At 34.6% G+C, this 19245-nt stretch overlaps 1 protein-coding gene across 3 annotated transcripts in view; it reads right to left on the bottom strand.

Moving 5' to 3' along the window:
- Positions 1-1605: 1605 nt before the first annotated feature.
- grin3ba (glutamate receptor, ionotropic, N-methyl-D-aspartate 3Ba) overlaps positions 1606-19245 on the bottom strand; it is a 125843-nt gene continuing 108203 nt past the window's right edge. For all 3 annotated transcript variants that reach the window (XM_087240894.1, XM_087240893.1, XM_087240892.1), the window contains 3 exons: positions 9863-10027; positions 7539-7609; positions 1606-3522 (listed from right to left, as the gene is read on the bottom strand). In XM_087240894.1, the coding sequence (XP_087097020.1) occupies positions 3000-3522; positions 7539-7609; positions 9863-10027 (759 nt within the window). In that variant the 3' untranslated portion in view covers positions 1606-2999. The remainder of the gene's footprint in view (positions 3523-7538; positions 7610-9862; positions 10028-19245) is intronic.

Raw genomic sequence — 19245 nt, 5'->3', positions numbered from 1 at the left:
GTAAAACCCAATAAATGAAGAGAACTCAAACCACCTGAGTACTGTAATACCCAATAAGTTAAGGCAACTCAAACCGTTTGAGGAAACCGATTGCAACAAATCATTTGAGTTAAACTAATCTATATGAGTACTGTGAACTTACTCCGTTTAAGCTGAAGTAATGAGGTATTTAATTAACTCATTACCTTCAACTCTGAGTTCAAAACTCTTTAAATGAGTAGAATTAACTTTCAGTACATTTTGAGTTAACTACTCTCATTTCATTTGATAAAGTTGACTGTTGGGTTTTACAGTGTAGTTATCGTCTTTGTTGTGAATGGTAACTTTATGCATGTCATGTGTGGTTCTATAAAAAAAAAAAAGAATAATCAAACAGCAGATATCCATCGATGGACACAAAACTCCTCAAAATAGCAGAAACGTATGTTGATATTATGATATCAATTTCTGTCTTTCACATACATAATTCTTAAAAAATAAAAATAAAATAAAAAATCCACACAAGAACATCTAGTCAACTTGCTATATAAAAGTTCTGATTCCACCTGGTATTAAAATGTGTTTTTAAGAGATGTGAATACAAGAAGTTGAGATACATTGCCGTCTCAACTTGGTATTAATGCGTTTTTGTTTTTTTTTATTGAGATCCTTTCCTTTTATTTCATCACACTCTATCGTCAGGAATGCTCCATGTGATCAATGAGTTCAACTGAATGAACACACCTATGTGTCGTGGCTTAAGAGTGAGGGAAAAAGCAAGCTAATAAAATGGATGCAGATGAAAACTCCGGTTTCACATGTAATCCATGTGTTTTGGGACAATGTAACTATCTAGTTTTGATATGCTTTCTCCCCCCATGTCCCACACAGGTCTTGTTTAGGATTAGTTGCATGGAGATAATGTGGTCGCTTGTGGCTTTTTTTGTGACATGGTGTTTAAGTCCAAAGTGTACTCCAGTTTGTATGTACATTGTGCACAAGAGTCCACATACAGTGCACATGTGATGAAATTTCTTAAATTGGACATTGTTTGTTACAATTTATAGCCACAACTCGCCCTACGTACTTGAACGGTTTTTGCAATACTTAGTTTGTCCACAAGGTGTCAACATGAACCACAGTTATTTTCACTGTCAGAAAAGAAAATTAATGAAGATGAGAAAAACTGTTGTGTGAGAACTTTCAAATATGTCCACAATCCTCTAGTGTATGTGTCGATCACCTGTGTTTATGAACACTATCTAACTGAGTATACTCTGAAAGGCCACAATTTCAACTGTATGTGTATGATATCAGACGCATGAAAATCTAAAGTATACTGGTCACATTATTTCACAAGTGTGCTTAACATAAAGTACTGGGTTAAATAAACTAACTACACAAGTTAAGATTGGGTTCAGGGGACAAACCTTCAGGACAGATCCTCAGCAACTAAATGAGTCCTTGATAATGATCTCTCGAGCCAGATAGAAACTAGTTTTATGTAATGGTATGATAGGTACACATAATATGTACATGTAAAAGCAGACTTTAAAGTAAAGTGATACCAGTATTCAACCTATCTTAATTAGGGATGTACCAATAAGGAAATGTTGATCAGTAGCCTACAGCTAATCTTTTTATTTGAATGCAGGTAACATTATAGGGCGATAGATACAAATCTTGTTTAGTCGATAAAGATAACATTGACAACAAGCACTTATCGGTAGGGCCAGACAGAATCTGCGGATATTTTTAGTTATTTCTGCACAAAATTTTGTTAAAAATCTGCGAATTTATGTGGAATGATTTTAGGAGTAACATTGATAAAACCTGATTTAAAAAATAATACCTTTTTAACTTTTATTTAATGTTTACAATGCAAATCCAATTAGATCCACTTTATTTGGTAAATAAAGCAAGTCTCTTTATAATATATCTACTAAAAGACAGAAAATATTACTTTACAACCTGTACTGTAAATAAATATTTTCATATTAGCCGATAATATTACTGAAATTGATTTAAAAACTGAATAAATATAAATTTACACACATTTACACAAGCAAATAAACAGATGTAATGATGAGCTCAAAATCTGCGGAAATCTGCACACACAGATTCTGTGTGGGCCTACTTATCTGCTAATGGCGATATGGCAGCCGATATATTGTCCGTCACAAATCTTAAAGAGATAGTTCACCCAAAAATTACATTTTACTCACTGTTTACTGACCCTCAAGTGTCCTCAAATCTTGAATTTCTTTCCTCTGTTAAACACGAAAGAAGATATTCAGAAACATGTAATAACTGACTTCCATACAAGAAAATACAAATATATGGAAGTTAATGTAAGTAACAAGTAAATGGTGAGTAAATGATGACAAAAGTCTCAGTTTTGGGAAACTATCCCTTTAATACCAGGTGTAAACATGGCCTCAAACTAAACCCTGAACTGAAAACATTCTTTATACCTTGATTAAGTCGAATATAAAAAAGAAAAGGAAACCCTGAAAATCCTGAAAGTTGTAAAACATTTGCTAATTCTAATTTAAGAACTGATTTTTGTGTGCAATGTGAATCCGACGGTCAGTGAGTGGACTATGGGTGGTCCGAGGTTGAGACCTGGTCCAGTGTTACTTATCCCTCTAAATAATCCCATTGACTTATTTACAAAATGAAGCAATTGTCATGCCAGACGTCTGTGGGTGCAGATATTCACCTTGGCCAGCAGTGAATGGTGCATTAAGTGTCTGTTCTCTGTCCACTTGTCTGGCTTTAAACACACACACGCGCACACACACACATACACACAAAGATAAATGCTTTCTCTCAAGCTGGAAATGAGCCAGACTGCAGGATTACAAGGCGAATCTCCATCACAGAGTGTTTCATCCATCACTGCAGCACTCCAGCAGTCATTGAAAAAAAAGAAGAAGGCAGAAAATAGCACGGCACGACTTCTCAGATGAGAGGATGTCCCTTATCCCCTTATATCCACTGCCGACACTCAGCGAACATCACCTCCCCCTGTTGATGTCTTTGGTCAGGGTGTTGGTGTTGGGATTAGATGAGGAGCTGTTTTGGGACTGACTGAGCCGCTGTCTGACTAGGGTCCTCTGGAGCTCGTCTCGCCTAGCCAGAGCTGCCCTGAGCTGGCCACGAAACTCCTCGATCCTTCCCTGAAGCTCGTGCAGCTCCTCTTCCCATGGCGTTGAGTGTCCTGAGCAGGTCAGGGGTGAAAGCACCAGGCTGAGACTGGGATTCGGGCCACCGTTGGAACACAATTGGGTAGGTGGGCTTCCCACCAACCCTCTTCGCCCCCTTTCCGCCCCATGAGGCGGAGCTTGGAGCTGGTAGCTGTTGAGAGTCTCCAGGTTGAAGTGGACACGCTTGTTCTGCTCTTTGGCCTCTCGACCAGCCTTGACGCTCTGATTGTTCCACTTGGTTGTAGTGGTGGACGTGGAGGAGGTGGAAGGCGGAGAAGAGGACGAGGGCGGCAGGCGGTGGAGATTACAGTTCTCTGACAGGCACAAGGTGGGACTGAGAGGAACACACAGAGGCAATCAGTTTTACAAGATGGGGCGACACAGCACTTCGCAAACAGAACCCTCAATCAATGGAAACACAGAGTCACTTCAGTATGCCATTAATGAAACCGTATCCGCTCAATTTTACAGGAGAGGCCGATATTGATTTGTGTCTTTGTTTTCTAATTTCCTTTATAGCTTTTTTTGACACTACACTAATTGCACAAATTGGATCAAAGCTCAAAGACAACACTGTTATTAGTGTGCAGTCAGCTGGTATTTACTGCAAATTTAAAGCAATTTTAATTGTAAGGACTAGCTAACTGTAACCCCATGAAGCCTTCTTTAATATACTATAATATCAAACACCAGAACAATAGGCAGTATGGTGAAAGGGGTGGTTCTTTTTTCTCAAAAAGTGGACCTTTTTGCAATTATTCAATTAATTTCAATTCATGTTTATTTCTATAGCGCAATTTACAATTTAGATTGTGTCAAAGCAGCTTAACATGGTTCTAGTCAAGTCTACATTTTAGAGTTGAAGTTCAGTTCAGTTCAGTTCAGTTCAGTTCAGTGTGGTTTAAACTTCACGGAAAGTTCAAACACTGAAGAGCAAATCCACGTTTGATCCACAAGTCCCGATCTGAGCAAGACAGTGGCAAGGAAAAAACTTCACCAATTGACAAATTGAAGGGAAAAATTTATATTTAAAAATGAAACACTTCATTTTATATTTAATTATGAGGTTTAAATACATTTTAAGCACTATTTTTAGCTGCCTTAGCTTATCGGTTGGTCATCATAACCAAAAATATTACAAAAAATATAACCAAAAATATTTACTAAAGATTTTGAATAAAGAAATATGAAAAAATACAGATTTCTTACATCATATATCCAAAAAAAAAATATATATATATATTAATCCGTTTTAAATGAAATCAAGCCTATTGTCACTTATTAGGCAAATTATAAATACTGTAACTGACCAGCACATTTAACTATCCTCAGTCAGAAATGAACCATTTGAATAATAATAATAATAATAATAATAATAATAATAACAATGTAGAGCTTTACGATTTTTCTAGCCCTTCTTTTAAAAAAAAGTGCATTTGAAAATTCATGAATAACAACAATATCCAAATTAATATTGAAATTCATTTTAATATGGGTCGCTTTTGGTGCTTCTCACCTTTTTATTACTCATTCTTGTCAAATATAATGTCCAAGATTTTAAATAAAAGTAACCTGTAAAATGTTTTATCGATTTAAAATAAATTCAGTAGTGAAAGATGACTTCACTTACGTCAGATTGCATGCTTTCTAGCAGCTGTATGTTGGACTTGTGAAAAACAATAGTTTGCATTGGCCAAATATGATTAGCTAAAGTCACGCTTGGTCTTAAAGTCTTTAATGATGGGTTATTTTCACTCATTATGATGGCGCAGCAGTGAAAATAGGACAAATGAGATCATGTTTGAGACAAATTCTGAATCTTTGTCAGTGAGGGATGGGTCTTTTTAAACCACCCGAACCCCCCCTGACTACAGGCCTGCACACACATTTGAACACAGCAAGCATTTTTTTGTGTTTAAAGAAGCTGAATAGAGGTATAATTCTGGGCTGTCAGTGAACATCTAATAGATGTCTAAGAATCCCCTAAAACTACTAGTCATTGACTAGACGGGAATGAATAACTACACATGCGAAGTCTGTCGAATTTGTGTATGATGACTAGTCTAGTTTTGGGCTGCTCTTAGGCAAGGCAAGGCAAGTTTATTTAAATAGCACATTTCATACACAGTGGCAATTCAAAGTGCTTTACATAAACAGGAATAAAAAAGACAAGTTTAGGACATAAAATGCAGACAGTAAAAATCATTAAAAACAGATAAAAACTATTTAAAATGTGTTAAAATAGGTTATAAAAGAATGAAAAAGAAAACGAAAAACATAATAGTGCAATCTGTCGGACGTCGCACAGTGCTCATACAGTAGAGGCACAGCTAAACAGATGTGTTTTCAGTCTCGATTTGAACATGCCTAATGTTGGTGCACATCAGATCATTTCTGGAAGCTGATTCCAGCAGCAAGGAGCATAGTGGCTGAAAGCTGATTAACCCTGCTTTGACTGAACTCTTGGAATTTCTAGTTTATATGATCCTAAAGATCTGAGTGATCTGTTGGGTTTGTATTCAGTGAGCATATCTGTAATGTATTGAGGTCCTAGGCCATTTAGTGATTTATAGACCAAAATAGATGTCTTAGACATCTATTAGATTTTTACTCACAGCCCAAATCAAACCTTGCTTTAGCCAAGATGTCTATGTTTAGACATCTATTAGACATTTATTAAAAACTAATTTGTGTCTTTTAGGTGTTTTAGTGTCAAACTAAAGCCGATGATTGGTGCAATGAGCGAAAATAAAATCATGTAATCCAGTCATAAAAATGCTGTGTAATTCAAAATGTGACTAAATATGTTAGAATTACACCAAGTTTTACACTCAAATAGTGCTATGGACCATTGTTTGTAATTATTAAATAACAAGAATTCAAATATTATATTATATTTGTCATTTAAACATATGTATGTTCTGAGTCTGTGTGAATAAATGATGGAGTTTAATTCACTCCACACATACTGTAGCACATGTGATGCCCGTCACTGTCATCTTACAATTTGACAACATTATGCAGAAAATGTTTTATGCTTGGGGTTTAAATGTAAACTTTCTAAAACAATACCCTTTCATTCAATCATTAAATTTTCGGTGTAGCCCCTTTAGTAATCAGGGGTCACCACAGCAGAATGAACCCACAACTTCTGTTTTATGCAGCGGATGCCCTTCCAGCTGCAACCCAGTACTGGGAAACATCCATACACACATACACTACAGACAATTTAGCTTACCCAATTCACCTATAGCGCATGTCTTTGGACTTGTGGGGGAAACCATGGAGCAAACCCACGCGTAGACAAGGAAAACATGCAAACTCCACACAGAATGTTAACTGTCCCATCCATGGCTCAAACCAGCGACCTTTTTGCTGGGAGGCAACAGCGCTATCCACTGCACCACCGCACCACATAATTCCTTTCAGAGTGTGCAAAACTTTTAAATATAACTGAGGTGTTTCTTCTTCCTCGAGTACGAGCTCCATATTCTAACTGAGCCATAAAATGTGATGTATTGAATTTGAAGAGCCAAGCCTTCTGGACAGATCCTCAGCAACGAAATGAGTCCTCTGCAATGATCCCTCCAGCCAGCTCGAACATGTAATGCCAGGACAGACTGGGACCAGCAGTTCTATCATGAAGGACGCTCAACATGCTTAAGGCCACTGATAAATCGGTCATCTAAACTGGCTAAAAGGCAACTCTTCTTTCTTTGTTTGCTTAGACAGGAGGAAAAATGGGCTCCTGACTTAGCCTGGTGGTTTCTTCCAAAAAAAATTTTTTTATACATTTTTTCTAATACTTTTCTGATGATCACAGTAAAGCTGCTTTTACACACTCTGTATTGTACTGTGCAAAGTGCTATACAAATAAAGGTCAATTGACATTTAACACAAAACAATTCTAAACTTAAAAAACATTAAGAAAATAGAAAATGTATTTTATATAGCATTAATGAAATCATTTATAAGAGCATTTATTTAGCAAATTTATAAAGCTTTTCCGTTTTCCCCCCATATTGCAGTATTTTGCAAATCAGCTATCTACTGAATAAATATTTAAAAGCAAATGAAACAGTAATATAAAAATATTTATTTTGTTATGCTGTATATTAATAAAGGTTATACAGTTAAATGCAAGCATGGTGGTTATTATGCTAAGTTATTTGACTAGATGATGCGATTAACATATCATAAAGAATTGGCTGAATCTAGAGACGTTTAATAAATAACTGTAATTTGACATTAATAATGGTGTAAAATTCTATGAGGATAATGACTGTGTTCAATGATCCTTTTGAGAACTATGGTAATGGTCTAATTCGTTATGCAATAACCATAACTTACCATCTGTCACTGCTCTCAGCCTCTGACTTCCTTTCATCATCACAACCCATATTTATTGCACGGTGGATTTTCTGTAAAAAAAATAAAAATAAATGCACAATAAGTCAATGCACACAATGCTGTGTGTTTGCATTTAGGCATGCATGTTTATATAAAACTTTGGGGGAAATAAGAAACCATTTATGGGACCATTTTGACTAAAAAATAAGTATATTTTTTGTATTATTCTTTAAACTGCTGATGACATTTCCCAATAACACTGGTGACATGCTTTCAGATAACTGTCTTTTTTTACTTCAGAAGAGAAACCAATATTTGGTGGTATGAGATACAATCACAAGAATTATATAACAATTTTAAGAAAAAAAATACATATAAATAAATAAAAAATAACTTGACTTTTGACTTTTTCATCTCTGAAGAAAGCTGAAAACCTGTAACCATTGACTTTCATAGTATTTGTTTTTCCTACAGTAAGTATATCTTCACCTTAGAATTATAAGGTTCTATCTGACGTTTTTGTCAAAATTGAGTTACTCACATATTCGTATTAAATGACAACTTATTTACATTATGTGATTTTTTTCATAAGTTGTTTACATTTTAAATAAAACAACTAAACAAAAAAGGTTTTATCTACAAAGTCGAACTCTAGCTTGGCCTAAAGTTTCTTTCTGTGAGCCAATCAGCATTTAAATTGCACGCACGAGAATCCGATTTCTTTGTCATTTCACCAGATTGCTACGCTGACAGCAAAAAAGACCAGAAAGAAACAAAAAAATTTCCTCTCGAAATTGCTTTTTGACATTGAGATAAAAAAAAATTTAAATTGAAATGACACTGAGATTAAATTTTCTGACATTGAGACAATTTTTTGACATTGAGATGAAATGTTAAATTTTACATTGTCGAAAACGAAACAGTTATTAAAAAATTATATATATTAAATGTAAAATATATTTTATTTGTATATATAAATATAGTCAGTGAATCATTTTTAGTGTTTATTAAACTTTATTAAACAACCGATTCGCTCAATGTCTGTTGTCTTTTAAAGTCTTAAAATTTGATATTAAAGCATTGAAGGGCAAATACTTCATTTCATTATTGGGGCTTATAATTAAATAAATATAACTCAACAAAGCATATAAAGCATATAATTCAATAAATATTACCATGTTAAATACATAAAATTACACATACAGTTGAAGTCATAATCATTAGCCCCCCTTTAATTTTTCCCAAATTATGTTTAACAGAGCAAGGAAATGTTCACAGTATGTCTGATAATATATTTTCTTCTGGAAAAAGTCTTATTTGTCTTATTTCAGCTAGAATAAAAGCAGTTTTTATTTTTTAGACACCATTTTAAGGACACAATTATTAGCCCCTTTAAGTTTATTTTTTTGATAGTCTGCAGAACAAACCATCATTATACAATAACTTGCCTAATTACCCTAACCTGCCTAGTTCACCTTATTAACCTAGTTAAGCCTTTAAATGTCTCTTTAAGCCGTATAAAAGTGTCTTGAAAAATATCTAATCAAATATTATTTACTGTCATCATGGCAAAGATAAAATAAATCAGTTACTAGAAATGACTTATTAAAACTTTCATGTTTATTAATGTGTTGAAAAAAATCTTCTCTCCATTGAACAGAAATTGGGAAAAAATAAACAGGGAGTCTAATAATACAGGGGGGCTAATAATTTAGACTTTAACTGTACGCACTGGACATTTTTTAGTTCCATTCTTAATCATCCCTAAACATTAAATAAAAGTTAAAGAAAGCAAAAAATTAACTTTATTAAACATCAACATATTGTTATACCACCATTTTTTTATTATTAAATTAATAAGCAGACTGATTGAATTTTTTGAAAAGTAATGCTTCAACTAGAAATGCAAAAACTTGCAAGCTCAATATCTCAAAATCATTTAAAACGCAGACAGAACCTTATAAATCCTAGGTGACAAAATGGTTACAGGTTTTTAGCTCTCTTTGAAATATTTTCTTTGTTGTTCAACAGAAAAGAAGAAACTCGAGTAGTGAGTATAAAAATAGAGTAATCTTTCATTATTTGGTGAACTATTAACAAAGAGCTTGTTGAATTTCAAGTCAGTTTTCAAGGTTCCAACACTAGAGGGAGCAAACGCTCTTGTTTTATTACAAGAACATACCTCTCGGCATTATCACAAACATATTTTTAAGAAACAAACACAATCAAAATAATTTAGTTCATTGGCATCACTATATCATTATTAGCCTCTTTCATGCACTCATCCTCTTGTGAATGTTATTTCAGCATGCGTTTGAGTTCACCTGGCTGGTGTGGAGCCAGTATTTGAACCTCTGCTGGTGACGGAGGTGAGGCAGGATGAATCTGAAGAAAGCGTGTTCCCCCAGAAGTGTGAGTAAAGCTCCTGCTACCCCGACACACAGTAACACGAACAGCCCAGAGAAATGCTGGATGCCCATCTGCAGAGTCTACACACGCACACACACACACACACACACGCACACAATAATCGATAAAACACACAAGCACACAAGAGAAAATCACAGCCTATTACAGATCTGTTGTTGACTCAACCATTCCCTAAGAGGGAATATTATTTTTAACAGTAAAGTACATATACCAATAAAATCACAAAGATATCACATACAGATCACTGTGAAGAATGGTTTAGTTAATTGATTTATACAACTAAATTTCGTAACGCCAAGTGCTGTACACATATATGAATACAAAAAAACAACTAACCATATAAAACAAAGAACAAAATTAGTTACAAATATTATCACAGGTAATTAACAGCATTAACTCCAGCCCATAAGCTATTAAAAAAATATAATGTATGTCTTTAAAAATTTAAATCAAAATAATCAGAGCTTTAGAGCCAGGTAGGTTCCCACATACGAGGAGTTTGTTTTCATGACAGAACTTCTACAGCTCAACAGAATTACAGAGACAGGACAAAAAACAGACAATCAATATATTTTAAAAATAGAAATAAATAGTGAATGCAAATATACAAAATGACAAGTGTGTGTACAAGCATATTATATATATATTGTTATATGTGCAGCTGTTATGTGCAAATTGGCATGTACATTCAGTCATTCATTTATTTTCTTTTCAGCTTTGTCCCTTTATTACTCTGGGGTCGCCACAGCGGAATGAACTGCCAACTTATCCAGCATTTGTTTCACACAGCACATGCCCTTACAGTTGCAACCCATCAGTGGGGAACACCCATACACTCTCATTCAAACACATACACTTCGGACAATTTTAGCCTACCCAATTCACCTGTACCGCATGTCTTTGGACTTGTGGGAGAAACCAGAGCATCCAGAAGAAACCCACGCGGACACAGGGAGAACATGCAAACTCCCCACAGAAATGCCAACTGACCCAGCCGAGGCTCGAACCAGCGACCTTCTTGCTGGGAAGCAACAGCACTACCTACTGCGCCACTGCGTCACCTAGCATATAAAGTATATGTTCAAATAAATAAGGGTATAGGTATTTAAAAAGTACCCAGGTAGCAAAGAATTCTGGCCCAGATTTGGCATAAAGCTGGCACAACAGGCATTTATTCGGCACTGGCATACAACATGTGGGTCAAACATGGCCTGGTTTTGGCAGAGGTGGCATCGTCTTTAAGGTGGCACACAAGATTTTGGCCAGATGTCAAATTTAGTATTTGGCCCAGATGGTTTAAAAGTGGGCCATGTAGGTTTGGCCTGTCTTGACCCACATTTAAAGTATTTTTGAGTAAAGAAAAAGATTCTACCAATACGGTCGCTTCGAGAAAAAGGCATGCCCATAGCATGCCCAAAGCCCAATGCTTCATGCATTTATCAAATGTAATTGCAGTAATGACATCAACATTTCTGGCCCAGTTATGGATTATTAACTTGGCTGAGACTTGGCCCAGATATGGTCTATGTTTGGCCCTTGTCTGGAAGCCAGACTTGGTCCAGTCATGTACAGAAACTGATTTACTACGGCATGTGGGCCAAGCAAAAGCTGATTGTGTGGGCCAGAACTAGGCCAGAAAAATGTTGCTATGTGGGTAGTGATGTTGCTTCACAATCACTATCATCAGGTCTTCATGAGAAGGATTAAAGGAATGCTCCTTAAAAAAAGACAAATTTTTAAACTAAATTTATAGTTGAATGTATTTTTTATCTATTCAGAAGATCCGGCAGGAGCACTTAGCACTTAGCTTAGCATAGATCACTAAATTGTATTAGACCAGGGGTGTCCAAACTTGGTCCTAGAGGGCGGTGTCCTGCAGATTTTGACTCCAGCTTGCCGAAACAAACCTGCAGGGATGTTTCTAGACTGCCTAGTAAGAGCTTGATTAGCTAGCCCAGGTGTGTCTGATTGGGACTAATTGGGAACTAAACTTTGCACGACACTGGCTCTCCAGGACAGAGTTTAGACATGCCTGTATTACACCATTAGCATCTTGCTAAAAAAAATAGAGATTATATAATTGTATTATTTAAAGCTTGACTGTTCTGTAGTTACGTAGTCTACTAAGATTGACAGAAAATAAAGATTACTCATGAGTCAAGCTTTAAATAGGTAAATTATCGAAACTCTTTGGTCAGTTTTAAGTGAGATGTTATTAGTCTAATCCGATTCAATGACCCATGCTAAGCTAAGCTAAAAGTGCTTCTGTCAGATGCACAATATCAGCTGAATGAATTCAAATATAGTAAAATGCATTTTAATTAGGCTTTTTCAAAAAGGTAGAGTGGTAGAGGAGGCTGATTACAACTTGTAACACAGTTACAACTTGTTTCACAGCTGAGGTGCTACCACTGAAAAAGCACGATTGCCCTTAAGTTTCAAATACATCAAAGGTATCAACAGCAGTAGTTGGATGACCTTAAAGTTCTGTTAGTTACATTGTATGAGAGAAGATCAGATAAGTAGGATGCCTAACCTGCCATAGATTTTTCAACAAACAGTAATTTGGGAGGCCAAAGGATTAAAAAAAAAAAAAAAAACAAGAGTAATATTCTCTCTATTTGGACCCTAAATTTTGTACCATCTGGAGATGAGCTAAACAAAAATTACTAATACCCAAATATAAAGAGTTACAATAATCCAACCAATGCATGTATGACAGTCTTTTAGACTTTCAGTTCCTTAGAAGAAATAAAGATTTTATTTCAGCAATAATTCATTCATTCATTTTCTTTTTGGCATAGTCCCTTTATTGATCTGGGGTCACCACAACGGAATAAACTGCCAACTTATCCATGTTTTTACAGCAGATGCCCTTCCAGCCGCAACCCAGTACTAGGAAACATCCATACACACTCATTCACACACATACACTTTGGCCAATCTAGTTTATTCAATTCACCTAGAGCGCATGTCGTGGGAAACCCACGAAAACTGATGCAGTCAAGACTCGAACCAGCAACCATCTTGCTGTGAGGTGACAGCACTAACCACTGAGCCAGTGTGTCACCAGCAGTAATTCTAAGCTGAAAAAAAAATGCAGATTCTGGATCTGTTCAACACATTTGAATGCCAGATCATTAGTTATACTCAAATTCAGAGCACAGGTTCCTACTGTTTGTGTTATAGAACATAACGTTTTGGAAAGGGTAGCAGCAGATTCAGAACACCCAGAGATCATTACTTTAATATTGGAATTGTTTCATTGCAAAAAAGTTTTGCCATGCAAGTTTTGTCTTCATTCACACAGCCAATCAGAGACTGGAGAGATATACAGTTGCAGGTTAGAAGGATAGAGCTGCAAATCATCTCCATAGAGATCACATATTCATTCTTTCATTTTCCTTCAACCTAGTCTCTATTTTAGAGTTCGCTACAGCAGAATGAACCAACAACTATTCCAACATATGTTTTACGCAACGGGTGACCTTCCAGCTGCAACCCAGTACTGGGAAACATCCACACACACTCATTCTTACACACTCATACACTACAGCCAATTTAGTTTATTTCACCTATAGCACATGTCTTCGGACTGTAGGGGGAAACCGGAGCAGCCGGAGGTAACCCATGCCAACATGGGGAGAACATGCAAACTCCAAACAGAAATGTGCCTTGAACCTGTGTCCTTCTTGCTGTGAGGCAACAGTAACCACTGAGACCCCGTGCCAAAATAAGTTTGCCTATAATTACGTTTTATTATGTTTTATTTTGGTGACACACAACACAAAGGTTTTATCCTGACTGATTCTTTAAAAAGTTCATAGAGGGTGTAAATAAATCCATTTAAATCAAGTGGATTATTACAAGTCTGCTGAAAAGACATGATTGCTTTATTTGTTGAACTGTTTTAATTCAGGCTTTTACAAGCACTGATTGGCACCTGGGGCGAGGCAGTGGCACAGTAGGTAGTGCTGTCGCCTCACAGCAAGAAGGTCACTGGGTCGCTGGTTCGAACCTCGGCTCAATTGGAGTTTCTGTGTGGAGTTTGCATGTTCTCCCTGCCTTCGGATGGGTTTCCTCCGGGTGCTCCAGTTTCCCCCACAGTCCAAAGACATGTGGTACAGGTGAATTGGGTAGGCTAAATTGTCCGTAGTGTATGAGTGTGGGTGTGAATGTGAGTGTGGATGTTTCCCAGAGATGGGTTGCGGCTGGAAGGGCATCCACTGCGTAAAAACTTGCTGGATGAGTTGGTGGTTCATTCCGCTGTGGCGACCCCGGATTAATAAAGGGACTAAGCCGACAAGAAAATGAATGATTGGCACCTCCTTGGTGTGCATGAACAAACTTTGTTGTTTCTTGGGCAAGTTAAAAAATGCCAATTAACATGCAGGAATGAACCTCATTGGTTGTTGTGTACACAGCAAAAACTGGGGAGTTAAAATTTTGATGTTAAATCTTTCTGAGTTAATTTCAACTTTAAAAATGTAATTTTAACATATATAATGTAGAATCGTGTCAAGTGCTGGAGTTAGAGATACCAAGAAAGCACATTTGAGCTCCTGTGACTACATTTTAATGCATGTTTAATGAATGTCTATTTTCATATAGGGAATGAAGTCTGTCCACCAAACCATGCCTTTTCAGAAGACTTTGATTATAATTTCAATTCATGTGGATTTTTATTTATTTATCTATTTATCTATTTATTTATTTATTTATTTATTGTTTGTTTGTTCATTTAATAATTCATTGGTTCATTTATTTATTTGTTTATGTATTTATTTATTTATTTTGATTATGAATATTTTTAATTTACAGAGTTCTGGTTTTAATCGCTCAGAATCCATAAAAAGATAGGTTCATTTTCTTCCATGGTAAACAAAAGTCTTATGATTTTGAATCAACATGAAGGCAAGTAATGGTGAATTGTGATATTGCAACTATTAAAAAATGTATAAAAAATATAAAATAAAAAATATTTAATGGGCAGCTTATCAGCTAATTCAATGTTGCAAAAGATCATAAAGACTGGAGTAATGATGCTGAAAAAACTTTAAAATCGAAACAAAAATGTTATTTTAAATTGCAAGCTCAACAACCTTTGATCCCTATCAAAGAACCTTGCTGAGCATACGAACATTTATGTTAAAAAAAAAATGAAAAAAAAAAAATATAGGCCTATAGCTAGATCAAAAGATGTACAAGATTTATATAAGATATAGACAGTGTACTGCCAATAATAGAAGAAAATGAACAATTTTCACTGAGATGATGTTGCTCTCCGAAATTACAAGTACATGTCACAAGTAATTAGAAAGAAACAAAGTAACACATGACATTTGGAAGCAGAAAGCCTGAAATAGAATTTTCAATAATCTTTTTCTTTCATTTTTTTTTAAAAGAGTGTACTAGCTGGGAATATTAACAGGGCTGTACTGAGGCAAAAAACTTCACCCCTTGGATATATATAAGACCAGTCTGACCAAGCACTGAGGGTTTAACTCCACCGGCTACTATTGATAGCCATTTGAAAGTAGCGGATGATGCAATAGATCTTTTGTGTAAGCAATGTATAAATCACAATAATACTTCATTTCATTTTATAGTAGATGGTTTTTACCAGCGCTCTTTTTTTTCTTCTTAAATGTGAATCCCGCCGGTTAGCTTTCTCCAGGCATTATAGACCTGACCCTTGGTTATTTCCCCCGCCGGGTTTTAAAATCCCCAACATACACAAAGAAATCCATCATTCCCCAGCAATAGCTTTGATGTGGAGGGAGAAGGAGTCCTGCTGACTAGAACTAATCAGAATTTTATAAAGTATCACCATTATAATTGAAATTTAAGTCATGCTGACTTCATGTTCCACTTCCTGTCGCTCATATGTGACACTGTAATGCTATATAAGATGCACACACTGAGACCGCAGTCTGTGTGCCTGTGTGTTCATTCTCACCACATAAGAGAATTGGCTACAGCCCTTTATCATGATGTCATTTCCCAAGAGAGTGTTATCGGAGGCGATAGTGGCTAAAAGCACACGCATGCATATACGTACTGTACATGCCAAGGCCAGATGAAGTGTTCACTGCACTCCAGGCCGGCTGCTCAGATTTCATTACAATAATGTGTCAATGCTCTACTCTAAGATTCCACATGTTAAAAAGATTAGTTATGGATTTCTTAATTTTGGTATGTGCGCAATAATAATGAATAAATAAAAATGATTACATTTTGAAAAACAAATTACAAATGAATTTACTATCAGTAAGCACAAAGTAAGCCATTATATATATTCAAGTCAGTTTAAGTCAGAATTATTAGATTGTTTATTATATTATATTATATTATATTATATTATATTATATTATATTATATTATATTATATTATATTATATTATATTATTTTATATTATATTATATTATATTATATTATATTATATTATATTATATTATACCATATTATATTTTATTGCATTATATTATATTATATCATATTATATTTTATTATACTATATTATATTATATTATATTTTACTATATTTTATTATATTATATTATATTATATTATATTATATTATATTATATTATATTATATTATATTATATCATATTATATTTTATTATACTATATTATATTATATTTTACTATATTTTATTAAATTATATTATATTATATTATATCATATTATATTTTATTATACTATATTATATTATATTATATTTTACTATATTTTATTAAATTATATTATATTATATTATATCATATTATATTTTATTATATTTTATTGCATTATATTATATCATATTGTATTTTATTATACTATATTATATTATATTTTACTATATTTTATTAAATTATATTATATTATATTATATTATATTATATTTTATTATATTATATTATACCATATTATATTTTATTATATATAATTGCATTATATTATATTATATCATATTATATTTTATTATACTATATTATATTTTACTATATTGTATTAAATTATATTATATTATATTATATTATATTATATTATATTATATTATATTATATTATATTATATTATATTATATTCAGACTGAAAATTAAAGTGGAAAAACAACAACTTTGATGTAATGTCTTTAAAACAAGTCAAAAGGAGACTCAGTAGTGTGTGTGGCCTCCCTACAACGCCTGGGCATGCTCTTGATGAGGTGCAAAAACATCAGCCAGAAAGCATAGGAACTGAGAAGTGGTCTGCGGTCACCACCTGTAGAACCACTCCATTACTAGGAGTGTCTTGCTAATTGCATAATTTTCACCTGTTGCCGATTCCATTTACACCACAGCATGTGAAACTGTTGTCAATCAGTGCTGCTTCCTATAGCCGTCTTCACACTAGAGTTTGAGCTTGTGAAATTCTGTTGTATGGTGCAGCAAAAAGGGCTGTGATTTAACAAGATGATAAGACATTAATAAGTGTGAGTGATTGGACCATTTTTTACATTACTGATTTCGCAGGTCAGAGTTTACCAAGATTGAACTTTCCAAAGTATCGCACTGTGAAACTTGTTGCATGAGCTTGCGTCTCCTGTCTGTCGCATTCACATGCATATGAATGGAAGTCTATGGGATGAAAAGTGTAGTGCAACCAAAGCTTAGTGGTTTTATTTCACAGAAGTATGATTGATTAAGAGCTATATTGTGTTGTTTAAGTGTTCCCTTTATTTTTTTGAGCAGTGTATTTACTTTGCAATTTTTTATATTGCATTTCTAATAAAAATAGTTTACAATTTTCTAATACAAATCATTACTATTATAATAATTAACTATTTTATAATACCATAATACAAAACCTGACCCAAGTCTTAACCCTATTCCATCTCAATTCACACAGTATGGGCTGTATGCACACTGACTTTTCATTTTCAGCCAGACAGACTAAGGGCTTCCTGTGGACTGTCTTTCCATTACAAAATTGTCACGTTTAAGATCAGATTTAAAAAAAAAAATCAGCGATCTTCACTGCCTGTTAGATATACAATATGAAGTAGGTATCAGATCAGACAAGAAGCACTACATTAAAGTCCATTTCCCCCGAAATGTCTTTAAAATATGACAGTTTACCCCGGTATTTTCAATGTCACTTATGCGCTAGCCTGTTGCTACTGATGGTGCTAGCGGTTACAATGGTCTTTCATCTCATTTTACGCTTGAACAACTAAAGGATTGCTTAAGTCTATTTAACTGAATGTATTGTAATTACATTACAACATCGATGCTGTAAAAACAACCTTGTGAAATTGAAAATAGTCACATTAAGCATTCAGCGGAAGTTTATCATTGGCTTTAAAACTCTAGCTGTGCATAGGACACATTAACATACCTATATTGTACCTAACAATTAAACCTCAACCTAAATTGACGCTTCGCTAAGCCCCGCCCACCTAAGTTATTGTTGCTACTCCTGTCAAGCTTTCGTGGCTGGCACGTTTATTACAATATGTATGCGCTGGTGTCAGACATTGCCAGGGATATCATTAGTCATTTTTGGCTAACAGGTGAGATATTTAAGAAAGCCAGACAAAAAAAAGGAATGCAAGTATGCATTGCAGGTGTATATTAATGTCATAATACGCAACCGCTTAGAAAATAGTTTAATCAAAATTAAAGCTAGGTTGGCCTAGCCGCCTCATATGCTGACAGGGGAAATTAAATTTACAAATTATCCAATAACAACAAATCAAACTGTGATTTCTCTTTTTTTAGCCCGATAGATTAATTGTTGTGCAATGAAATATAGCGATACAGACCAATGAGGAAACACGCATGGGCTGTGCTTCTACATAATTCGTTCATTGAGAGAACAGCCAGAAAGGGGAAATTGATGGATTTGTGCTGAATATTAGCATCATTGACCCATAACAATGTACAGTACCTATAACGGTCAGTATGTTTGTGTGATTTGTATACCGTTTCTATTTTAATTTGCAGTTAAGTGGAAAATAAAAATAAATAAATTGAAATGCAAATCAAAGTATAAATAGCAGAAGTGAACAAAGAGATTTCCCTACCAGCAAATATTAGACACCAAATATAAAAGCAGACACTAACCAACTGTAACTTCATCACCAATGACTAAATCTCTAAAAGACCAATGAAAACATTGTTGAATGGAAATGAGGGATATAAATGACTGGAAAACAGCTGCCGGTGAAGGGGTGAAGGATATTGATCGCAAGTGCTCAGTTTGTGATCATATCTCTGTTTTGTTTTGTTGCTATGTAATCCAAAT

This window comes from Danio rerio, chromosome 2 (genome assembly GCF_052040795.2).
Source record: "Danio rerio strain M-AB ecotype USA chromosome 2, GRCz13ab, whole genome shotgun sequence".
NCBI lineage: Eukaryota > Metazoa > Chordata > Actinopteri > Cypriniformes > Danionidae > Danio > Danio rerio.
Note: the sequence above shows the minus strand (reverse complement) of the source record. Positions and strands in the feature narration are given on the sequence as shown.